Source organism: Carassius gibelio, chromosome A3 (assembly GCF_023724105.1).
Source record: "Carassius gibelio isolate Cgi1373 ecotype wild population from Czech Republic chromosome A3, carGib1.2-hapl.c, whole genome shotgun sequence".
In the NCBI taxonomy this organism is placed as follows: Eukaryota; Metazoa; Chordata; class Actinopteri; order Cypriniformes; family Cyprinidae; genus Carassius; species Carassius gibelio.
In genome coordinates this window covers 25995141-26018106 of record NC_068373.1, presented here as the reverse complement: position 1 = coordinate 26018106, position 22966 = coordinate 25995141, and the positions used below count along the sequence as shown (strand labels likewise).

General features: G+C 34.6%; 2 protein-coding genes and 1 long non-coding RNA gene across 5 annotated transcripts in view; 2 read left to right on the top strand and 1 right to left on the bottom strand.

Moving 5' to 3' along the window:
* LOC127953590 (nuclear GTPase SLIP-GC) overlaps positions 1 to 22966 on the bottom strand; it is a 34431-nt gene that overhangs the window by 2764 nt on the left and 8701 nt on the right. The window contains exons 1-16 of one of the 3 annotated variants that reach the window (XM_052552803.1): positions 18270 to 18509; positions 17738 to 17881; positions 9943 to 9981; positions 9784 to 9861; positions 9180 to 9279; positions 8875 to 9097; positions 8550 to 8750; positions 7966 to 8160; positions 7531 to 7709; positions 7337 to 7367; positions 6493 to 6576; positions 6280 to 6364; positions 6035 to 6171; positions 5755 to 5922; positions 5506 to 5669; positions 2640 to 2763 (exon numbers count right to left, since the gene is read on the bottom strand). In XM_052552803.1, coding sequence (XP_052408763.1) covers positions 2640 to 2763; positions 5506 to 5669; positions 5755 to 5922; positions 6035 to 6171; positions 6280 to 6364; positions 6493 to 6576; positions 7337 to 7367; positions 7531 to 7709; positions 7966 to 8160; positions 8550 to 8750; positions 8875 to 9097; positions 9180 to 9279; positions 9784 to 9861; positions 9943 to 9955 — 1782 coding nt within the window. In that variant the 5' untranslated portion in view covers positions 9956 to 9981; positions 17738 to 17881; positions 18270 to 18509. Of the gene's footprint in view, positions 1 to 2639; positions 2764 to 5505; positions 5670 to 5754; positions 5923 to 6034; positions 6172 to 6279; positions 6365 to 6492; positions 6577 to 7336; positions 7368 to 7530; positions 7710 to 7965; positions 8161 to 8549; positions 8751 to 8874; positions 9098 to 9179; positions 9280 to 9783; positions 9862 to 9942; positions 9982 to 17737; positions 17882 to 18269; positions 18510 to 22966 lie in introns of those variants that run through there. The other 2 variants (XM_052552794.1, XM_052552813.1) reach the window with 2 other exon arrangements.
* Positions 6770 to 9883, top strand: LOC127953754 (uncharacterized). The gene is made up of 3 exons (XR_008153332.1): positions 6770 to 6866; positions 7968 to 8123; positions 9411 to 9883. It is a non-coding gene; the product is annotated as an uncharacterized LOC127953754 (long non-coding RNA).
* LOC127953631 (uncharacterized) lies at positions 19388 to 22826 on the top strand. Its single transcript, XM_052552870.1, has 4 exons — positions 19388 to 20117; positions 20769 to 20840; positions 21008 to 21073; positions 21323 to 22826. Exons 1-4 carry the CDS (start codon positions 20007 to 20009, stop codon positions 22433 to 22435), a joined length of 1362 nt encoding a protein of 453 aa, XP_052408830.1. The 5' UTR covers positions 19388 to 20006; the 3' UTR covers positions 22436 to 22826.

Genomic DNA, 22966 nt, shown 5'->3' with positions numbered 1-22966 from the left:
CACTCTAATCAGCTAATTAACTCAAAACACCTACAAAGGCCTTTAAATGGTCTCTCAGTCTAGTTCTGTAGGCTACACAATCATGGGGAAGACTGTTGACTTGACAGTTGTCCAAAAGATGACCACTGACACCTTGCACAAGGAGGGCGAGACACAAAAGGTCACTGCAAAAGAGACTGGCTGTTCACAGAGCTCTCTGTCCAAGCACATTAATAGAGAGGTGAAGGGAAGGAAAAGATGTGGTAGAAAAAAAGTGTACAAGCAATAGGGATAACCGCACCCTGGAGAGGACTGTGAAACAAAACCCATTCAAAAATATGGGGGAGATTCACAAAGATTGGACTGCAGCTGGAGTCAGTGCTTCAAGAACCACTACACAAAGATGTATGCAAGACATGGGTTTCAGCTGTTCATCTTCAGAACACTGTTTAAGATATTTTAGATGTAGTCCGAGAACTTTCTGTCCCTCCATTGAAAGTGTATGTACGGTATACTGTCCATCTCCAGAAAGGTAATAAAAACATCTTCATAGTAGTCCATGTGACATCAGAGGGTCAGCTAGAATTTTTTGAAGCATCAAAAAAATTAATTTTGCTCTCATGTAAATCTACATTTGTTCTATATCTAGCTGGATAAAGTAGCTTCAAATGCAGTTCACTATCTTGTTCGATATCATAGTATAAACGTAATTATAATTATTAACGAAAGGCGACCGTGTTTCTTTAACATATATTACTACTAGCTAGATGGTAAACCGCAGTTTAAAAAAACCAAACAGCATGTGCCAATATAATAATACCCTACTAAAGCATGTTAGCAATATCAGCTTATATAACTAGTAGTTAATGTTAGCACCTTGCCTGCTGCACTGTCTGCTGCTTTCTCTTCATCAGACCGATAACACTCCTTTCAATGGTGACTTTGTGTTTGATGCCACAAATGTTACAAAGCTGTCATTAAGTTGAAGTTATCACACAGTCCTCACTCAAGCCACTCACTCGCTCCATTTGGTTTCATTACAGTGTGCTCCTTAACACTGGGAGCTCCCTCTGTTGTTCATAATGTGGCTCTGCCCACCAGCCATTTCAAACCCAGCCTCCAGTATTTGGGCCACGCCTCCTAATTTGCATACACTCCTCAATCCTCAATCCTCAAATGCCCAATCCTCAATCTTCAAATGCCCAATCCTAAATCCCCAAATCCCCAATCATCAATCCTAAATGGCTAAATGATTAAATGGCCATTCCTAAATAACAAATTCCCAATCCTAAATCACCAAATGCCCAATCCTAAATCCTAAATGGCTAAATGACCAAATGCCCATCCCTAAATAGAAAATGCCCAATCCTAAATAAAAAAATGCCCTATCCTAAATACCAAATGCCCAGTCCTAAATACCAAATTAATTATCGACTTGGACTTTAAGTTTCAAATTTAGATTTTTAGTTTTGGTTTAAGACTTTTAGTTTTAGACTTTTAGTTTATAATCTGACCCAATAAACCCTCCATATAATTCATATATCTCTCCGTTCGAAAATACATTATTGTCAAAATACTAAGTTAGAATGAGTGAGGAATGTGGGGAGCGACAGAGCACGTGTTCCAATGAACAACAACTCCCATGAGCCTACGCTCTTTCCCTACCGTCATCAAAGTACGTCTTATGTTATTATTTTGATTGAGTGACCCCTGGTGGCCAAAAATCCCATACAGTACGTTTAAAAAACAGCTGACCTGTGTTTTATAGGATATTTATTTACACAAATCTGTTTTTAACAGTAAAATATTATGTAAGCCTAATATATTTATTATTTATTTATGAATTATACTGAATGAATGATGCATCTATATGTCGCTTTGTGCATTGCTGTACACCCAAAGTGCTTTACAATCATGTGGGTGGGTCTCTCCTCAACCACCAACAGTGTGCAGTATCCACTTGGATGATGCAACGGCAGCCACAATACAACGGCACCAGTGCGCTCACCACAAACCTGGACACCGGGGTTACACCCTACTCTTTACGAGAAGTGCCATGGGATTTTTAGTGACCACAGAGAGTCAGGATCTCTGTTTTACGTCTCATCCGAAGGACTGGAATATTGTGTCATGTTTATCAAAATAAAGTGGAAATGTATACATTAGACCCCATTTTATTGAAATTGAAATAGTACAAGCTTGTTTTGTTTAACTTTATTCTTTTACATACAGGCGCTGTCTTGAACAGTACATAAATTATTGAATTTTTATTGAGTCTTTCTGTTACCACATGTAAATATCGAAAAACCTTGTTTATTTGACAAATATATGTAATAAACTTCATCTGCATTAAAGACAGCAAATACAGTTTGTGATTTGCGGGAATCAGAAAGTATAACTGCTCAGTTTTAAACTCCTCCCTCGACTTTAAGCAGACGCCTCGTATTGAATGAGGACCAGAGTAGACAGCTACAGTTATCCTCTAATCATATTAGTAGCAGATGTTTAAGTGTCTAGGTGAACTCCATGCTGGTAGCACTTTACTATGCGGCGGAAGTAAGAATACCCAGCTTCGAGTCAGAATGGAAGTTGCGTGACGTCATGTGAAAAGTTTTATTAATCCATCCATAATAGAAAAAGGACTGGCAACCTGAACTCACCTGTGATTTGATGAACTTGTTAATGTACTGTAAGATGAGAGATGGGGGGTTAGCAGTGTCCGGCTGAATGATACTGAATTTATCAATCAGTTCTTGCACTGATATGCCTGTTTTGGTATTGACACTAGAGCCAAGAGAAAACAGGATTAATAAATTGAGAGAAAAAGAGAAAATGCTACAAAATGCTAAAAATGTCACACCAAATTCAGTTTGTTCAATACAATGGCAGGGCCTTAAATTCATGTTTTAAGACGTATTTTAAACTCTTTTTTTTATTACAATTATCTAAATGTTTGCACATTCCATGTATTTGTATTTTACATAACATGTCTAAGTAGACAAACAAACAACTATGATGTTTCGTTAATATGGGGTCATTTTCATTGAACATAAATCTACCCTGCAATGGGGCAAAGCAGTTTGATTTCAAACTTTGAATTGATTAAATAAAAATTAAAGTTAAAAAATACAGTGCAATCAGGTAAAATTTTGTGTTGTTCACCAAACCTCAACCAACACGCCAAACAGATTTTAACTCCTTTTATGGAGTTAATTCTGATAATGTTCTTGACTTTGTGGCTAGATTCATACATCTTGACTTTCTGGTTTACTGTTACTGTTTGGTATATTGGTTTAATATTTTATACACTTAGGATGTATGTGTGTAGCTGAGTGATTACCTGTCAAACTAAAGTTATTGTCTTCTGTCAACGTGCATTTATGCTGTGTAATTTTAATGCATCAGTAAATAACTTGGTTTTTATCTCTTATAGGTGACTTTACATTTTTGAAGAGTATTTACATTTGCACATTGAGAGAGAGGACCCGGAAGGTCTGATTCACTTGTGCAGTTTTTTAAATTACAGGCTAACAGAATTTTTTTAATTTATTAATTTGATTTCTTCCTCATTGTGGATACATTTACCCATTCAACACTCATTGAATGAATTAATTAATGAACATTTGAAGTGTTCTTTCTGTTCTCATGATGTTCTCCCTCCAATTTAAACAAATTTTTGACTCAGTTGGACCTAGTTTGGTGTGCTTTCTGAACAAATGTTTAGTTTCAGGCACTATACCCAATAGCCTCAAAGAAGCTACTGTGACACCTCTTCTTAAGAAACTTTCTTTTGATGCTAGTAATTTTTATAATTTTCGACCTCTCTCAAATCTTCTGTTTTCCAGTCTGGTTTTAAGCCTCTGTATAGCACAGAGGGCCCTATTTTAACGATCTGAAACGCAAGTGTCAAAGCGCGAAGCGCAAGTAACTTTGTGGGCGGGTCTCGGCGCTGTTGCTATTTTCCCGGCGGGATAAATGGCTCTTGCGCCCGGCGCAAATCTAAAATGGGTTGGTCTGAAGTAGCTTCATTATTCATAGGTGTGGTTTGGGCGTAACGTGAAATAAACCAATCGGAGCGTCATCCAACATTCCCTTTAAAAGCAGGTGCGCAAGTTCCATTATGGATTGCTATTATTATGACGTATTTACCAGGCGCACGCCAGGAGCGGTTCACAGCCGAGGAGACTGATGTTCTTGTAAGAGCAGTGAAAGACAGAGAAGTTGTGTTTTAAGGGGATGGGAGAAACCCACCCAAAATAGCGTCGGTTAAACAGGCGTGGGAGGAAATAGCCACAATTGTTTCATCGATTTTTTTTCCTGGTTCCTGACGGACAAACCAATTTGTCAGATGTCCTTATATACATATATGACCTCAAACATGTCTGATCCTTAATTACTACAATTAGCCTGAATAATTTGTAAGCTAGATTTATGCCTATTTTTTCACATCTTCGTGGCACACCACAATGATTTCCGTCATCTCAAGTGTTAATATTTTTTTAGTGTAACAATTTATGATTTGCAAAAATAACTGTTGCATCTGTGTAGATTACATGGGCAAAGTGTATGCGCGTTGTGCACGCTATACATTATGGTCAAGCATGCGCCCTTAAAATAGCATAATGAACAACGCGCAACGCGCCACTGACTTTAGACTAGGTTTTTTCTGGTCAGTGGCTCAATTGTTTAATGGAACAGCAAAATAGCACCAGGGATTGTTTGCGCCGGAACACGCCTCCTTTTTTGCGCTGAACCGCCCAGGGAGCACAAGTTCATTCACTAGTTTAGCGACGTGCTTCTGTGGAGGGAAAAGCGCGCTTTGCGCAGGTGCAAAATAGGAATGACACATGCGTCGGTGTACAAAGTCAATTGCGCTGGGTGCAAGATAGGGCCCAGAGTCTGCTTTATTGCGAGTCCTTAATGATACTTTGTTGGCGACTGACACTGGTGACAGTGGATCATAAAACTCTTTTTTATCTTGACTAGAATATTTTGTGGGCATCCTGGAAACTGTTCTTAGCTGGTTCAAATCATATTTAACAAATATTCGTTTTTCTTTCAGATTAGGTAATTTTCTTAGTTGCCAGCTAAACTTTCCCGTGGAGTGCCACAGAGTTATATTCTCGCAACCATTTTTTTTTTCTTTTCTTTGGATTTACTTCATTTGGGCTCTATTTTCAGAAAACATGGTGTATAATTTCACTGCTACAGTATGCATGTGTACATGAATTATGCCCAATCCTGTACCAAAGTTCAGGCCATTTAGTAATGTGTATTTCTTGAAATAAATCAATTTAATCAGTTACTGAAACTAAACTAATGAAATCACAATAAAATATAATTTGTGGCAATCAGTAATGTGTTTCCTATATTTGGAAATAAGATCGGTCACCCCAAAAATAAAAATTAAGAGGGTAAGTAAATAATGACATTTAAATAAAACCGTTCCTTATAAAGAAATCAAAACCATTCCTGTAACAGTCAATTTCAATGAACATGGATACTGAATGACAGTGCAGAACTTACGGAAAAATTAAGTTGAATCTCGGATTCATGTTTTCATACATGTGTTTGGCCAAGCACTTATTTAAATCTATATTTCTTTTCCATGCTTTTGATGTGTGGGATCCTCCATTTCTGCACAAATCTTGAAGGATTTTACGAAATCCCCCTTGACCTTGAGGCAAATCCTTAATATATGATGATGACTGCCATTAGACCAGAAAATGGTGAATAAAATCAGCTACATTTTTAGAACAACCGATACACACTTACAGGTGAAATTATCTCTTTTGCATCATCAAGACATGATTTCTCAGATTTGTCCACTCCATCTGAGAGACCTTTGTCCAGGAAACAACGAAGCATGTCAAACTGATATTCCAGCTTCTCCAGGGCCTTCTCTAAGTTCAGCAGCAACCCCTTCTTCATATCTGCTTCAGCCTAAAACACATGAACACAAAAGTTTAATTTCTGCCAGTAATTATCACTGAATGATGACTATTGAGATCTTTATGACAGCTCCATGTAGAATTTCAATAACCCTGACTCATACCATTCTTTTTCTTCTATCCGACTGGAAACTTTGGATCAAAGACAGAACTCCGCTTGCTTCTTTGATATAATTTCTGCTCAATTCTTGGTTGATGCTCTTGTTTATCTTCTTCAGAACATCCTGGAGTTGTGGGATTTCTGTAGACCGTTTCCAGAATTTTAAACAAGGATGTTAATTTGAATGTAACTTGTATTTTATGTAGTTGAAAATACAAGCAAAACACTTTTTTTGAGTTGATACTTTACCAGTGTCATCACGTCTCACTCCTAAATTATGGTTGAAAAATGCCTTTGAGCTTACAGTAAAAACTTGTAGATGTATGTTTTCATTCTACAATAAATAATAAAAATAATAGCATTAGTGTGTGTGTGTGTGTGTATATATATATATATATATATATATATATATATATATTTAAAGAGAAATGAAAACATAATGGTCATGGAAAAATGGAATACCTTGAATTCAGAATTTTCTAAGCTTTTTTCCAATGTTTCCTTAGCACGTTTGTTTCTGTGAAGTATGCAGTTTGTCATCTGGTTCTGAAGAAGAATCAATAACTGACTGAATACAAGAGCATGCTGGAAATGAGTAGAGCATTATAGTGCAATGATATAAAAGGTCCTGGTAAGTTGTAGATCAGGGGTGGGGAACGTTGATCCTGAGGGCCTGTGTCCCTGCAGAGTTCAGCTCCAACCCTGATCAAACACACCTGAACAAGCTAATCAAGGTCTTCAGGATACAGGTAGGTTTTTTTTTTGTTGGAGCTAAACTCTGCAGGGACACAGGCTCTCCAAGATCAACGTTCCCCACCCCTGTTGTAGATGATCATGTGAGCCATATTTATTCAAGTTTTGTAAACTGGAGGTGGTAAATTTCAATTATACTTGCTTACTTTGTTATAATGTTAAGCATTTTTCAAAAGCCTATATCTATACCAGCAAAGAAAAATATTTAAGAGTCATTGTAATATAATGTTTAATAATATAATAATTTAAATAGCTGGGTCATGATCAAAGAAGAGATGTCTTATCCCATAAACATTACCATAGCAGCGTAGGGCAAGATGACAGAATGTGCATACTGACAGAACAGTAACTCAGTTAAGTAACTAATAGCAGTCTGTGAACAAACTAGTTAAAATCCGCCATGGGGACAAACTTAGATCTTAGTGGACACTTAACTGAACTATGTAATAATCAACCTAATAAACTACATATACAAATAAATAAATTCAGAGATTATTTCAGCTTTGTTTGTTCTCATAGAAATATTTAATATAGTAGAATTGTTTTTTCAAACCTTGTCTTCTGGTATTTGTTTCTCCAAAGTACTGAAAATACATAAATGTTAAAATGAGAACAGTGTTTCATAAAAAAAAATAAATAAAAAAAAAAAAATATATATATATATATATATATATATTAAACTAATTATACTAATTTAATAAAATGTTTATGTTGCAAAAGGAGGAGCCAAATCATTTAAAATCCAACCTATTATATTCTCCTGGATCCATCTCATCGCTCTTGGTGCAGATGAAGTTAAAATCTCTACATTCCCCTGCTTGCACCATGTCTTGATAACAGTGATTTAACATCTCCCAGGCATCTTTGTTGTTAACGGCACGATTGATATTGCTTAAAATCCACACTGAGCAGCAGTCTCTAAGTTTCTGTAGAATTTAATTGGTAATAAATCTAAGTAAATAACAGACTATATGTATATGTATATATATATATATATATATTGTGGAATATTTTGTGTGATTAATTCCTTTATACACATTGTATTGTCAGTTATATATTTATTTTTGTATATATACAAAAATAAATATATAACTGACAATACAATGTTGTGTAAAGGATTTAGTCACACAAATATTCCACTTTCAATAATGTAGATTATTTTTAAGTATTTGTTGTATTTACAGATTTCCACAGGTTGGCTCTAGCCTTGTTGCAGTTTCCACTCCCTGGAAGATCAACAAGCACAATGTGTTCCAGAAGTTCACGACAGTCTGGAATCTTGATTTTCACACTCTTCACCAGCGGCCAGTACCAGTGACCAGTTCTTGATGTGTTGTGTTGTACGTAACGCTTTAATTCACTGGCAAATTCAGAGACCTGTCAAATAAGTTTGTAGTTTGTATAAGTTTGTATAACTGATTTAGTGATGTCTTCATCAAATCAGTGCTTGAAGTGGGCCAGTACGCACCGGTAGGCAGTTCAACATTTTTGTCTTTAGTTTACTGCCATTTCTGACATGTTGCCGTTACTGAGTCAAAGTGTAAGTGTCTGGGTGTTTTATAGTGAATGCCGGCTGAAGATGTTTTAGATTATGTGCTGGTCAGTGTTTTAGTTAATCAGAATAGATTTGTATAGTAGCATGTACAGTCAGGGGGGAGTACCGGTACTGCTTTTGTTTCCACTTCAAGCACTGCACCAAATAAAACAAATTCAGAGCATGCCATGGTTACTGATCATGTTTTAATCTTGTTTTAAGCTTACATTACCTCAATGCAGGACACATCTTTTTTATTATTAGCAAATACAGGTATGTCAATTTTCTTTAGCTCCTCAAATGTTTTATCTTTTGCATCCGTTCCATACAGGGCAGTGATCTTTTCTATAGCATCATCAGTCAGATCTTTATTCTTGTCTTTACTTTGAGATTTTTTAATACTGAGAAGATCTTTGAGCTGAGTTTCCCACTCCTGTTGAAGTTAACAGGAAAAAAAAAAATTCTAATTGGTCAATAGTATTATTTAAGCTTCATTAGGAGAGAGAGAAAGAAAGAAAGAAAGAAAGAAAGAAAGAATCTGAATACTGATGGGGAACCTCTTTAGAGATGACTTCAATCTCCGCCGTGTAGTTGTGGTCGGTCAGATTAGCTTCCACCTGAGTAACAACAGCTGTACAGGCACCATTACAGCCAGATGGCAGTATATATCTTTTTCCCAGGAGTGCATTTAATAGTGTGGTTTTTCCTTCTCCTGTGTATCCCAAAATTCCAATGGTTTTCTTCTTTTCCTTGCTTTTATCCATGTTTGAAATAATATTTCTGCACATAATACATTGGATATAATTAAATACTGAATATAATTTCGCTAGTGTGCAAAAAAAATTTTTATTTTAGCACTTGCTTAATGTATTGATGGAATTCTGTAGTTTCACTTGTTGTTTTCAAGGGTTGAATTTTTTTAACAACTTCAGACATGATGTTCTTCGTCTTCTCCATGATTTCTGTGTTGAATGCAAATAGAAAAGAATTCTATGCTATCATCAAAATGAAATTTCATACAAACATCATGTAAACTTCAAATGCTTTATTATAGTAGATGATTCATTGGTGTTTTTTTGTAATTTTTTTAAAGCCCTATGTGACGAGAGGGGTGGGATCGAGAGCCATAAGAATAGGTCGAGGCTGGTGGAGTGAATGATAATGAGCGACATCTGCACAATTCACCTGTCTCGAGTTCCACGGAGGAGCTCCAGAAGGATAAAAGGAGGAATGACTACAGCTTCAGGATAAGAGAGGACCAGGCCTGGACTATTTACATTGTTGCTGTTTTTTAAACTTTAGTTTTGTGTTTGTTTATTTGATTATTAAAGTTTTGTTTAAATATTCCCTAACTCATTTTTCCCATAGCTACGAACTTTGTTACATCCTAATTTTCTGAAATTATTATTTTTTTTTACACAATTTAATGGAACAGTTAGAAATGGACTTATTCATGAATTACTTGCCTGTTGTCAGTTGTAGCTGTGAACTGTGAAACCTGTTACTTGAATCTGATTGATCCTCATCACGTTTTCTCTTCATACCTATTAAAGAATCAAAAAAAAAGGAGTCTTTTTTATTCTGAATAAACCACAACAGTTTTTGATAGAAGATAAATTTTATACCATAGCTAGCCATTGTGGGATGGAGGAATTTAATATGACCTAAAGAGAAAGAGATAACGAGAGAGAAAGAAAGAAAGAGAAAACATGCATTTTAGATACAGTACAGTACAACTGTTGGTTCCACTCCTCAAATTTGATTGGTTAAGCAGCCTTTGAGGAGTGTTATTACAGTCCAAAATAACTTTTTATGTTTTTTAATGAATTTTTAATGTTTTGGATCATTCTGTGTGTCTGTATTTGTTCTACTCAGACTGTCAGTGTGATATTGTATAATGATATGGCCAAAATACATGACAAAAATAATGACATGGTTTAAACAACATAAAGTTAGTCTACAACAACAACAGACACAAGTAAACAGAATAATTACATATTAATAGACACACAGGTGCCACAAGAGATCCAATGCATTCATATGAATTGCACTGAACAAGCTTAAAGACACTTGGACTAGCCTACCTATTAACATTGTTTCAGTGACCCATTCACAAAATTCAAAGCACTGGCCAGTGGTCATGAGTGCTAGCTGACGAATTGTGCATTATGCTTGTTCAAAAACAAATTGACAGAATATTGACAGAAAAACATCAGCCTACATATGCAATTGTATTCTATGGAAGCCGCAATTTGAAAAAAGGAGCAAAACAAGAGAGAAAAAATCATGGCTAACTAACATTAGCATGCAGTACCAACCTCAGCCAACTGGTGCCACAGTAAGCATGAAATCTAATTCTTACACTGCTTTCTCTGTTGATTTATACTTGAATAATGCATTTACAGTTAGCTTTTGTAGACACACAAAAATATAATAAATAAATACTAAAAAAATTGCAGAATTACGAGTTTATATCATGAAAAGCTGGCCGAGATACAACTATTAGAAAATTTTGAAACCGAGGGTGCAAAAAACAACAACAACAACAACAACAACAACAACAAAAAACAACTAGAAAATAACCTTTAAAGTTGTCCAAATGAAATTCTTAGCAATCATATTACTAATCAAAAATTAAGTTTTTATATATTTACAGTAGGAAATTTACTAAATATGTTAATGGAACATTATATTTTTTTAATATCCTAATGATTTTTGGCATAAAATAAAAAATCTATACTTTTGACCCATATGTATTTTTGGCTATAGCTGCAAATATACCCAAGCGACTTAAGACTGGTTTTGTGCTCCAGGGTCACATGTGAGATATGTTTCTGCATGGATAGGTATACATAAATCAGATCTAGAAGTGGAGCTGGGGAGGCGCATGGTTTCAGGGTAGTGTTAATTTTATCAGCAGTTTTTTTTTATTTAGTCCTGTTTCAAATGTCCTTTTTATGTTTTTATAATATTTACTGTTTTTATGTTTGGTTTAGTCAAGTTTTAGATGACCAAAAGTCTAGGAATTATAGTCTAGTTTTAGTCATGCTGCATATACAGGTAAACTGATAATCACAATTATTTTATTTTATTTATCGCAAGATTTTATATTTTGCCTTCAAAAAGGTCTAGGCTATGCCTGATGCTGTTGTATGTATTTGTTGTTAACTAAAATGAACTACAGAACAGTCAAGAAATTCTGACTGCATTTAACTCTTTCTATCTACATAACAAAAGACCAATGAAAATAGTTGCTTAATGTCTTCATAATAAATTCATCAAGGCATCATATTGTATTATTTGTCTGATGATGTTCATTTATCCATATTTTGATTTTGGCTTTTTACCATATACTTTTCAGTGTCCCACATTAGGAAGCTACAGATTTTCTCAGACGATATGCACTAAGGTCCGTGTATCATCCGATCATTCAATTATTCCATTTTATCTGGCAAACCAAAAACGAAATAACGAATCCATATTTTTTTTTTCTGTTTTTCTGTATGAACCAAATATGAAAAACTGACGTTTGTTTCATTGCTTTCAGCTCGAAACGGGAAATATAATAAACAAGGAAACCAAAACGAAATAATGGATCAAATTTACGTTTTCTCAATTGTTCTTTATTTGTTGTAGTAGGTCTAACTATTTCCCACGGTGCCGTCCTGCTTGCTTTGCGCATGCGCAGTGGATAGTTTCAAAGGAATTGCGCTTGCTTCCGCATATTCCTCGCGGGGATAAAGAACACGTTTTTTTTTTACGGTCACAGGCATTACAGTATGTCCAATAACAATACAACACGCTCTAATAAAAATCAGAGATGGTTTAAATGTCCTTTGAAATCACGCTAACCACTTGTTTTGGTATGTGGGGCATTTTAAGTAGATCATTAATTATTAAATACTATCTATCTATCTATCTATCTCTCTATCTATCAATCTATCTATCTATCTACATACACACATACAATACAATGCAAAAAAAAAAACAAATAGAAATAATTGAAAAAGAATACAGAAAGCTAGTGTTGGATGAAAAACTAGCAGTTAGAATAAATAAATAAAAATTAGATAAAATATAATTAGAATAGACAGTGCTAGAGTTCGAGAGTCAAATATGAAAGAGATGCGTTAGATGTTTCTTGAAGATGCATGTACTGCATGTAATATATATTTAGCTTTGCAGAATTAAAAAAAAAAATTAAAGGTGACAATGTAATTAAAAAGGTAATGGTTGACATACTGTAATAATGTTTGTAATAGTATTTTACCTGACAATTACTGTATCAGTTAAATATATTACATCCTTTTATTATACTGAATTTATAGAATAGAACACCTTTATTGCACAGATGTACTTTGAAATGTAAGTTCTAGTAGCAATACACACTTACAAACAGTTCTAGTGCACATGTAAACAAATACTGTATGCACAGAAATACGAAGTTAAATATTTACATTATTTTACAGTTACATTGCAATCTGTACAAATAAAACAAATTAATTTATTCCTTGTGTTATCTCTAAACTAGCATCAGCTTATCTACTGCTGTGTGCCGTTCTTCAGTTATCAAATTATTGATGTAGTATCAGGGTTGAAGTAACTATACACTTTGTAGGCCTACTGTAAATCCATGGCTTTATCAGATCTCGTCTGAATTGGTGACAAGTGAGCAGAATTCTGCTGCCTATTTTCTTAGGATGGAAAGGCAGCAAGTGAAAAATTATATTTAGCAGCTATGTAGGAAAATAACTAATTACTTTAAGATAAATGCAAATATTTGTGCTTTAATGATTTGTATTCTTCCAAATTCTGCCAGCAGAATTTTTTTATTCTTAATTCTCACCTAAAATAAATGAATAGCCTAAAGAAAACTGTCGTTTTTTTGTGAAGCATAAAATCAGGGTTTCATCCACATCTTTTTTTATTTAATTTTGAAATCTGAAAAATGAAATTAATTTACTTCAAACCTGCACTCACCAGAAATTATTCTATCAGTGTCATTTTCTATCACAAATCATTTTTATTAACCATTTAAACAGAATGTCGTATTAGGCCTAAATATAAAACCCGATTCCAAAAAAATTGTGACATTGTGAATAAAAACAGAATACAACATAAATGACATATCAAATGTTTAAACTGAGAAAAGGTATCAATTTAAGGGAAAAATAAGTTGATTTTAAATTTCATGGCATCAACACATCTCAAAAAAAGTTGGGACAAGGCAATGTTTACCACTGTGTGGCATCCCATCTTCTTTTTATAACAGTCTGCAAACGTCTGGGGACTGAAGACAAGTTGGTCAAGTTTAGGAATAGGAATGTTGTTCCATTCTTGTTTAATAAAGGCTTCTAGTTGCTCAATTAGGTCTTCCTCTTTATGATGCGACAAAAAAGATCTGGACTGCAGGCTGGTCATTTCAGACCCGGATCCTTCTTCTACACAGCCATGATCTTGTAATTGATGCAGTATGTGGTCTGGCATTGTCATGTTGGAAAAGGCAAGGTCTTCCCTGAAAGAGACAACGTCTGGATGGGAGCATATGTTGTTCTAGAACTTGGATATATCTTTCAGCATTGATGGTGCTCATCTTTCCAGATGTGTAAGCTGCCCATGCCACACACACTCATGCAACCTCATACCATCAGAGATGCAGGCTTCTGAACTGAGCGCTGATAACAACTTGGGTTGTCCTTGTCCTCTTCAGTTTGGATGACATGGGGTCCCAGTTTTACAAAAATAACTTCAAATTTTGATTTGTCTGACCACAGAACAGTTTTCCACTTTGCCACAGTCCATTTTAAATGAGCCTTGGTCCAGAGAAAACACTGCGCTTCTGGATCATGTTTAGATATGGCTTCTTTTTTGACCTATAGAGTTTTAGCCAGCAACTGCGAATGGCACGGTGTATTGTGTTCACTGACAATTTTTTCTGGAAGTATTCCTGAGCCCATGTTGTGATTTCCATTACAGTAGCAATCCAGTATGGTTTTCTGGCCTTGACCCTTACGCACAGAAATGATTCCAGATTCTCCGAATCTTTGGATGATATTATGCACTGTAGATGATGATAACTTCAAACTCTTTGCAATTTTTCTCTGGGAAACTCCTTTCTGATATTACTCCACTATTTTCGCCGCAGCATTGGGGGAATTGGTGATCCTCTGCCCATCTGGACTTCTGAGAGACACTGAGAGGATCTTTTTAAACCCAATCATGTTGCCAATTGACCTAATAAGTTGCTAATTGGTCCATTTAACTTTTCCGTCCTCTTATTGCTACCTGTCCCAATCTTTTTTGAATGTGTAGCTCTCATGAAACCAAAATGAGCCAATATTGGGCATGACATTCCAAAATGTCTCACGTTCAACATATATTATCTATATTCTACTGTGAATAAAATATAAGTTTATCAGATTTGTAAATATTCCATTCCTTTTTTACTCACAATTTGTACAGCGTCCCAACTTTTTGAGAATCGGGTTTGTATTTATCTCATCCTTAATGTTAAATTCTTAATGATAATGAAAATGTTAAATTGGAATACATGTAATAATTAAATCAGTATTAATCAAGCCTTCAGAGATAGCTGCGTCTGATGTTGATTTTAGATGTATTAGGCCTGTTTACAGTTTAATGCTTATTAGACATGCCTTTACATAGCAATTACAACTGTATAATGAAATGAGATTAATGTTTAATACAACATTTTTAACACAGAAATATGTAATGACAAAATGAAATGATAGGCCTACTTTATGATACTTCTGAAAGTAATATCGCCACTAGGTGTCGGTAAGTCACTGTGTTAATAAAGAAGCCTTTTATTCAATCTATTCGTCCAAGATTCAGATTCTTTCAGGAATAAATTCAAGTGTCTGTGTTTAATAATTTGTCACTGAACTGTCTATAATAATAGGTCTTTCAAAGACAGATTCATATCAGGATTCAGGAATGATACATAAGTCTACGCTTGCTGTTACTTTGGTTGGATGACGTCAAGAAAATACCCCCCACCCATTCACATCTGAAAACTACTACTTACCTATGTCACACAATGTAACTGTAAAAATAATGTTAATATGTAACTTCACATAATTCTGTACATATTTGTTTACATGTTTGCATTTAAATAAAGAAAACACTTGACCCTCTACTTGCTTTCTGTTCGTTTTCTATCTAGGCTACTTAAGATAAAAAAAACACTTTCTTTATGTATTCTAAATATTTATATTCTAACTACTTGTTTTCTCTCTCTCTCTCTCTCTCTTTCTTTCTCTCTGTGTGTGTGTATAAAGTAGTCAACGTTTGAAGTGGATCAAATCTTTTAATCAAAGCTGTCCTAAAACCAAAACGATATATATATATATATATATATATATATATATATATATATATATATATATATATATATATATCGTTTTGATTGCATTTATTGATCTCATTATTAATAAAATGATCTGCTAATATAAATGTTTTAATTAATGATCACTTAAAATGCCAAACATACCAAAACAAGTGGTTAGCGTGATTTCAAAGGACATTTAAACCATCTCTGATTGGTTTATTATATTATATTAACCAATATAATCTATTTCTTCGTGTTTTATTGTTATTGGACATACTGTAACTATGCCTGTGATCGTAAAAAAAACGTGTTCTTTATCCCCGCGAGGAATACGCGGAAGTAAGCGCAATTCCTTTGAAACTATCCACTGCGCATGCGCAAAGCAAGCAGGACGGCACCGTGGGAAATAGTTAGACCTACTACAACAAATAAAGAACAATTGAGAAAAAGTAAATTTGATCCATTATTTCTTTTTGGTTTCCTTGTTTATTATATTTCCCATTTCGAGCTGAAAGCAATGAAACAAACGTCAGTTTTTCATATTTGGTTCATACAGAAAAACAGAAAAACAAAATATTGATTCGTTATTTCGTTTTTGGTTTGCCAGATAAAATGGAATAATTGAATGATCGGATGATACACGGACCCACTAAGAGTACTAATATGTCTATATATGTTTTCTTGTTATAACGACTTAATTTTCTCGTTATCTCTACATAACGAAGTTCGTTTTCTCGTTATAATGACTTCATTTTCTCGTTTTCTCGACATAACGAAGTTCGTTTTCTCGTTATAATGACTTAATTTTCTTTAAGAAGTTACAAAACTGCGCCAGCAGGTGACACTATAGACCTGAATATAACTGATGGGGTGTTGTACACTATCCACTTTACTGTACGCGGACCTTCCTCGTGATTGCTATAATTTGTGCAGTCTTCATTACTGACATTTAATTAATTCATAAATGTTAAATGCTTGAATCAATATGAATATTTTGTGTATTAAGTTTTTTCTACACACACACACACACACACACACACACACTACAAGTACACATGGACACTCTTTTCAAACAGAAGCTTGTAACACACATGATATCTGCCACATCATATAATGACTACTACAAATTACAAATTATATATAATTTTATTTCAAATAAAGGGAAAATGAAAAGTGAGTTTAATCCAAGCAGCTCTAATTTCGCGGTGTTGCCATTTAAACGTGTTAATTACAAAAACAAAACGTTCGTTTTACTGTCTCTGGAAAAATCAACAGTGATTGATCAGCCTTTATTTATATACAGTATTGTAGACGTTATTACCTAGGCGAAGCTAAATTTGCTGAAATATAGGCTACAGTAAGAGCGCCTGCATGGTTGTCCATCAGATGCCTGTCAAAGTTGAGTTCGTTACTATAGCAACAGTAAAACTGTCATGTCGTTACAACCATAGACAGTAAAAGAAAGGTTATAACGAGAAAACAAACTTTCGTTATGTTGAGATAACGAGAAAAATACGTTGTTATAACGAGAAAACGACGTTCGTTATGTTGAGATAACGAGAAAATTAAGTCGTTATAACGAGAAAACAAAAAGGAAAAAAAATTATAATGCATGGCCTTAGAACTTCCGTTATCTCCATTTTCTCTTTTGATTTGATTAGGACACATCCGTTTTTTTTTTTAAATGGTATTGGGTGTGATTTAATGTTTTGGCTACACACTGCAATATTTCACAAAATCTGAAATGCAAAAAAGTGTAAATAACATGATATCCGCATCTGTTCCACTTCTAGAGCTCAGATCTGTCCATTTTATTTCACTCCTCCCCTCACTCGCGTCTAAATTTCAGGTGGGGCGAGACTCATTTCAAACAGCAAACATCAGCTCTTTGCCTCAACACATTTTTATTATCAAACATAACTTTTTAGCTGTATTTTATTACAGACACACCATAGTTAACACAACCGTACATTTACCTATAAAGAAATTACATTAACTAACAGTTATGTTTTCAAACTAAAAAAAGAGAAAAAAAGATGAAGAACAATAATATTTGCGGGAAGTGCTACCTTGTATGTCTCAGTATGTCTGTGGGACAGAGGAAACTACCTTTGATTCTGTCAAGTTGAACTGACAAAAGATTTGATGCTAGATCTGCTCAACTTTTGGGTGTGGACCTCTTGGTGAAACTCCAATATCATACGAAACACACTCTGTGCCAAGCAAAGGGAAAACAAATGATTAGTGAGATTAATTTAACTTCATAGTGCACTATATTATCGTTATCTCTTTAATAACCCTAAATTTTAGACCACTAAAAGAACAGTTACAGATTTCAGAAAAAAAGAAAGACAAAAGAACATGAAATGAAACAAACTGTGTTCTTTGTCTTTTTGCCCTGTAGGCAAAATCTTCCCTTCAAAGCCGAAGGTAAAGAATTCAGGCCTGTTAGCTAAATGAGAATATACTGAGACAAAAAATTAAAAAAAAAAAAAAAAAAAAAAAATTATGTGTGTCTCCAAGTTTTCATTTATTTCTGTGTATAAATAATACATTTAAAGGAATAGTTCTCCAAAAAGAAATTGCAAAAAAAGTACTTACCCTCAGACTATCACAGATACTATCGTAGATGAGTTTGTTTAATCATCAGAAAAGAAAGCATCAGTGAAGGTTATACCAGGAAGACTCTAATGCCATTCATGCATGACTATTAGCTCTGGCCAATCACAGCTTGACACTTGGCAGTAAATAAGTACTGACGATTCTGAAATCCCTCCTTTTTCTGATGTGTATGGCACGTAAACATGCAAATTATGTTGTATAACAAAATGGTTTTATTCTTTTGACTGTTCTAGCTACAATATAATATGACCAGAAACTTGATAAAGAAGCAGTAAAAGCAAAAAAAAAAAAAAAAGCAAAAAAAAAAAAATATATATATATATATATATATATATATATATATATATATATATATATATATATATATATATATATTTATAGTTGCTTAATGTCTTCATAATAAATTAATTTTCATATTTTGATTTGATTAGGACACATCCGTTTTTTTTTTTTTTTTTTTAAATGGTATTGGGTGTGATTTAATGTTTTGGCCACACACTGCAATATTTCACAAAATCTGAAATGCAAAAAATGTCCCACTTTAGGGCATTTAATCCTAAAAGCAGCAGAGCTGACATTATATCATGTTTATCAGCAACACAGCGCTTGAGTGTAAATAACATGATATCCGCATCTGTTCCACTTCTAGAGCTCAGATCTATGGGGCGCCGTTTGTAAAGCTGCTCACGCTGAAAATAACAGCAACATTTTGTCACATTTAGCTTCAAACAATGTTTAAAAAACTGGTATGAATTTTTGACGGTCACTTTTTATCACATTTACAACAATATTTGTCAACTTAAAGATATTTTAAATAGTTAAATCTAAATATTAAATGTTAAATCTAAATATTAAATGTTACACCTAAATGTTAAATATTAATCTAAATGTTAAATCTAAATGTAAATGTTAAATCTAAATCTAAATGTTAAATCTAAATCTAAATGTTAAATCTGAATGGTAAACCTAAATGTAAATGTTAAATCTAAATGTTAAATCTAAATGTTAAATCTAAATCTAAATGTTAAATCTAAATGTTAAATCTAAATCTAAACATTAAATTTAAATCTAAATGTTAAATGTAAATGTTAAATCTAAATATAAATGTAAATGTTAAATCTAAATATAAATGTTAAATCTAAATGTTAAATCTAAATCTAAATATTACATGTAAATGTTGAATCTAAATCTAAATCTAAATGTTAAATCTAAATGTTAAATCTAAATCTAAATCTAAATGTTGAATCTAAATGTTTCGGGTGAAACTAAATATTTAACTAATATGCAAATTAAAAATGCCGACAACCGGAAGTGCCAAAATAAAAGCTCGAGGAGGTAAGTGTGTTTTTATAGCATCGTGTCAAATAAGAAACGAATAAAAACCATCTCATCCCAGGAAACTGACTCTTGGACATGGTTTATCGTAATAATAACTACCTAAAATAATAAACACGTTTGGAGAAACTGTATTTGAAGAGAAGATTAGTGTCATTTTAATGAAAAGTGCGGGACTTATGATGACCTGTAGCCATAATAGCCAGCCACAAGGGGTCTCACTTTGACTGAATGTTATGTCCTTCACACAGTCTGTGGTCCTCACTCATCATGCTCATCGTCACGCTGTCATCACTCTCTGTCGTGTTCGCATGCTAAAAGCCTATATCACCTCCCGCCCCTGACCAGGTACGGTAACTGTTCACGTTACTGTCGTTCAAAATGTCCAACGAATCGGCGTTAGCCGAGAGCATCGGCAGAGCCGTCCTGGCGGCTATTCAAAATGTTTCAACAATGACAACAACCGCCTCGGGGCCACCACAGGCCACCTCAGTAAGTATGTTTTCCAAATCACGTAGCATTGGATTGTTGTTAAGGCTAACTTAACTAAACTAGCTAACGGTAGCCAGTAGAGATTTGCTACTAGCACCAAATGCACTTTATGTGTAGCACATTTGTTTCTGTAAACGTAAAACTCACACCGGTTAAGGTAAGTGACGCAGTGGGAGGAACTCATGAGTAAATGTGAGTTTAAGATTATGTGAAGATTTTCTGAGCTGCAAAGCATGATAAATTATATAATTTAGCGTTACTGCTAACGGAGGCTACTTGTCACCCCTCAGGCCCACAAATGACACTGTAAATTGTTGTTAAAATGGAAATCTGCCTCTGTCCTCAGTCAGACATCTCTCCTTGGCTAAACTTAACGTTACCTGCTGGCCTTTACTCACAAGATAAAACCGTTCTCTGCTTGGCTAGAGAGCGAGAAATGCTAATGGAGGACAGAGGCAGTCACAATGATAAAACATTTAATTTAATGTGAATAAGGTACCAGAATCAGAGTGCATACTGTAAAAAAAAAAAACATAAAATGTATCTCTCTGTTTCCTTTGCCAATCTCAACCCTGCTTTGATTGCTGGGCATATAAGCATTAAAAGCAATTGAAATATAATGTTGCTAATATTTTGCTAATGTCTATTCAGGCTCCCACCACTTACAATTACACACCGGGGCCAGCCACACCCACCACCTCCACTGGGACATCATACCGCTCGGTATACTTGCATACTCATGTAACCTAGCTGGCTGTTTGTTGGTTTTTTTAATTTTTGATGTGTAATGTTTCAGCATTAGTTCCAATCATGATGGCATATTTTATACAACACTAACATGTGACAAGATAACGTCTTTGGTATTTTGTTTATATTTTAAAACTCCTCAGGGCTCCAGCACCAGCGCTACCACACCTTTACCAGCAACAGACTTCGCTCCAGTGATCTGTCTGTCAGTAAGTACTCATTAATATTCATGTTCATATTTGTTTGATTTATTTCTCATTTAACTCTCAGTAACATCTCATCTTTTGATTGTCCATTTTATTTAAACATTCCTCAAGTAAATGTACAGTACAATCTATAATTTTTTTTCAGAAGATAATGAGTGGATGTGAATGGTCATCATGTCTATAATTCTCTCTTGAATAACCCTTGTTTGTTATATAAACATTCAAAATTTCATATTCTTTGGTGTGTTCTAGAATGACTACCAAGGAAGACATCAGATTTCCAAAGAGGAGCTTGAACATGTTCTTTCACTGAAAACCACCTTTACCGAAGCGGCATCTATTCTTTCAATCTCAAGGCCAACTTTCTACAAGTTACTGCAAGACTATAATATCCCAACATCAAAATTTAAGAGCATCAGTGATCAACAGTTGGATCTTGAAGTGTCACAAATAAAAACTCAACACCCAAATGTTGGAGAAGTGATGCTTATGGGGCATCTCCGTTCCAAAAACATTGTGGTCCAAAGACAACGTGTAAGAGATTCACTGCGAAGGATGGACCCAATTGGTGTCCTAGCCAGGAGAACAACAGCAATAGCTCGCCGAGTATACTCTGTCCCACATCCAAATTTCATATGGCATGTAGATGGAAATCATAAATTGATTAGGTGGAAATTGGTTGTTCATGGTGCCATAGACGGCTACAGTAGGATGCTGATGTTTCTTCACTGCTCCAACAATAATCGTGCTGAAACTGTAAGAGACCTCTTTACTGCAGCTGTTGGACAGTTTGGCAGACCACTGCACATCAGGACTGATCACGGAGGAGAGAACGTTCAGATTTGGGAGGACATGCATGTGAGCAGGGGGGAAGGCTCTGTCTTAACAGGAAGTTCTGTACACAACCAGAGGATTGAGCGTTTTAACCGAGACTTGAACAAAAACTGCAGCCATATTTATGCACCCATTTTTTATGAACTGGAATCCCTGGGTATCCTAGACATAGACAATGCAACAGACCTATTTTGTCTCCATTATGTCTTTCTACCCAGAATCAACCACACTTTGGAAGAATTCAAAGCTGGATTTAACAATCACTCTATATCATCTGAAGGAAATAGAACACCAGTTCAGCTTTTTACTCTGGACAATGATTTGCCTCATTTTCACAACCCAGAACTCTCAACAGCAGGGTTAGTTTTTTGTTCCTCACCAAACTCTCAAAGAGGATTTTCCCCATTGAATGACAGGGATTTGCAAGAACTGAATGATGCCATTAACCCTCTTCAAAATGACAACAACAATGGCAAAACATTGTTTCAGAGAACACAACAGTTTATTTTTGAGAAACTTGTAAATGTGTGATCTCAGCATGACATGGACAACTGGGTAGCATTAGCCTTATTGTACTTTCAAAAGTACACTGTGAAACAAATACTGATGTTTTGTTGTGCTTCTTTAACTACAAGATTAACAGCCTCTTGCCAGCATATAGATTTTTGAAAATTACATGATGGAACATAAATGATGTCAGTGTTAAAAAGGCTACAGACGTACTTTTGCATCTGTTAGTTTTCTGTCAAGTCCAAAGCAATGGTAGTGTGGATAAATACAAGATGACTCATGTTATGTGAAAGAACAGTAAAATACTTTTCAGGGCTCTACAGATGTATTGATGCATAACTGTCTTCCACTACATTGTTCCTGATTTTAAAGTACCTAAATATGCAAAGTAAAAGTACTCCGTGAAGTAAAACGATACCTGTCAGTGTTTTTTAATATCTTGTATATTACATACATAACTTGTATCTTTATTATGTATCTCTGAGAAGATGGCTGTACATAAAGGTAAGACATTTTTTTGCATTTTGCAGCTAATCCAAAAGGTTTTGTCAA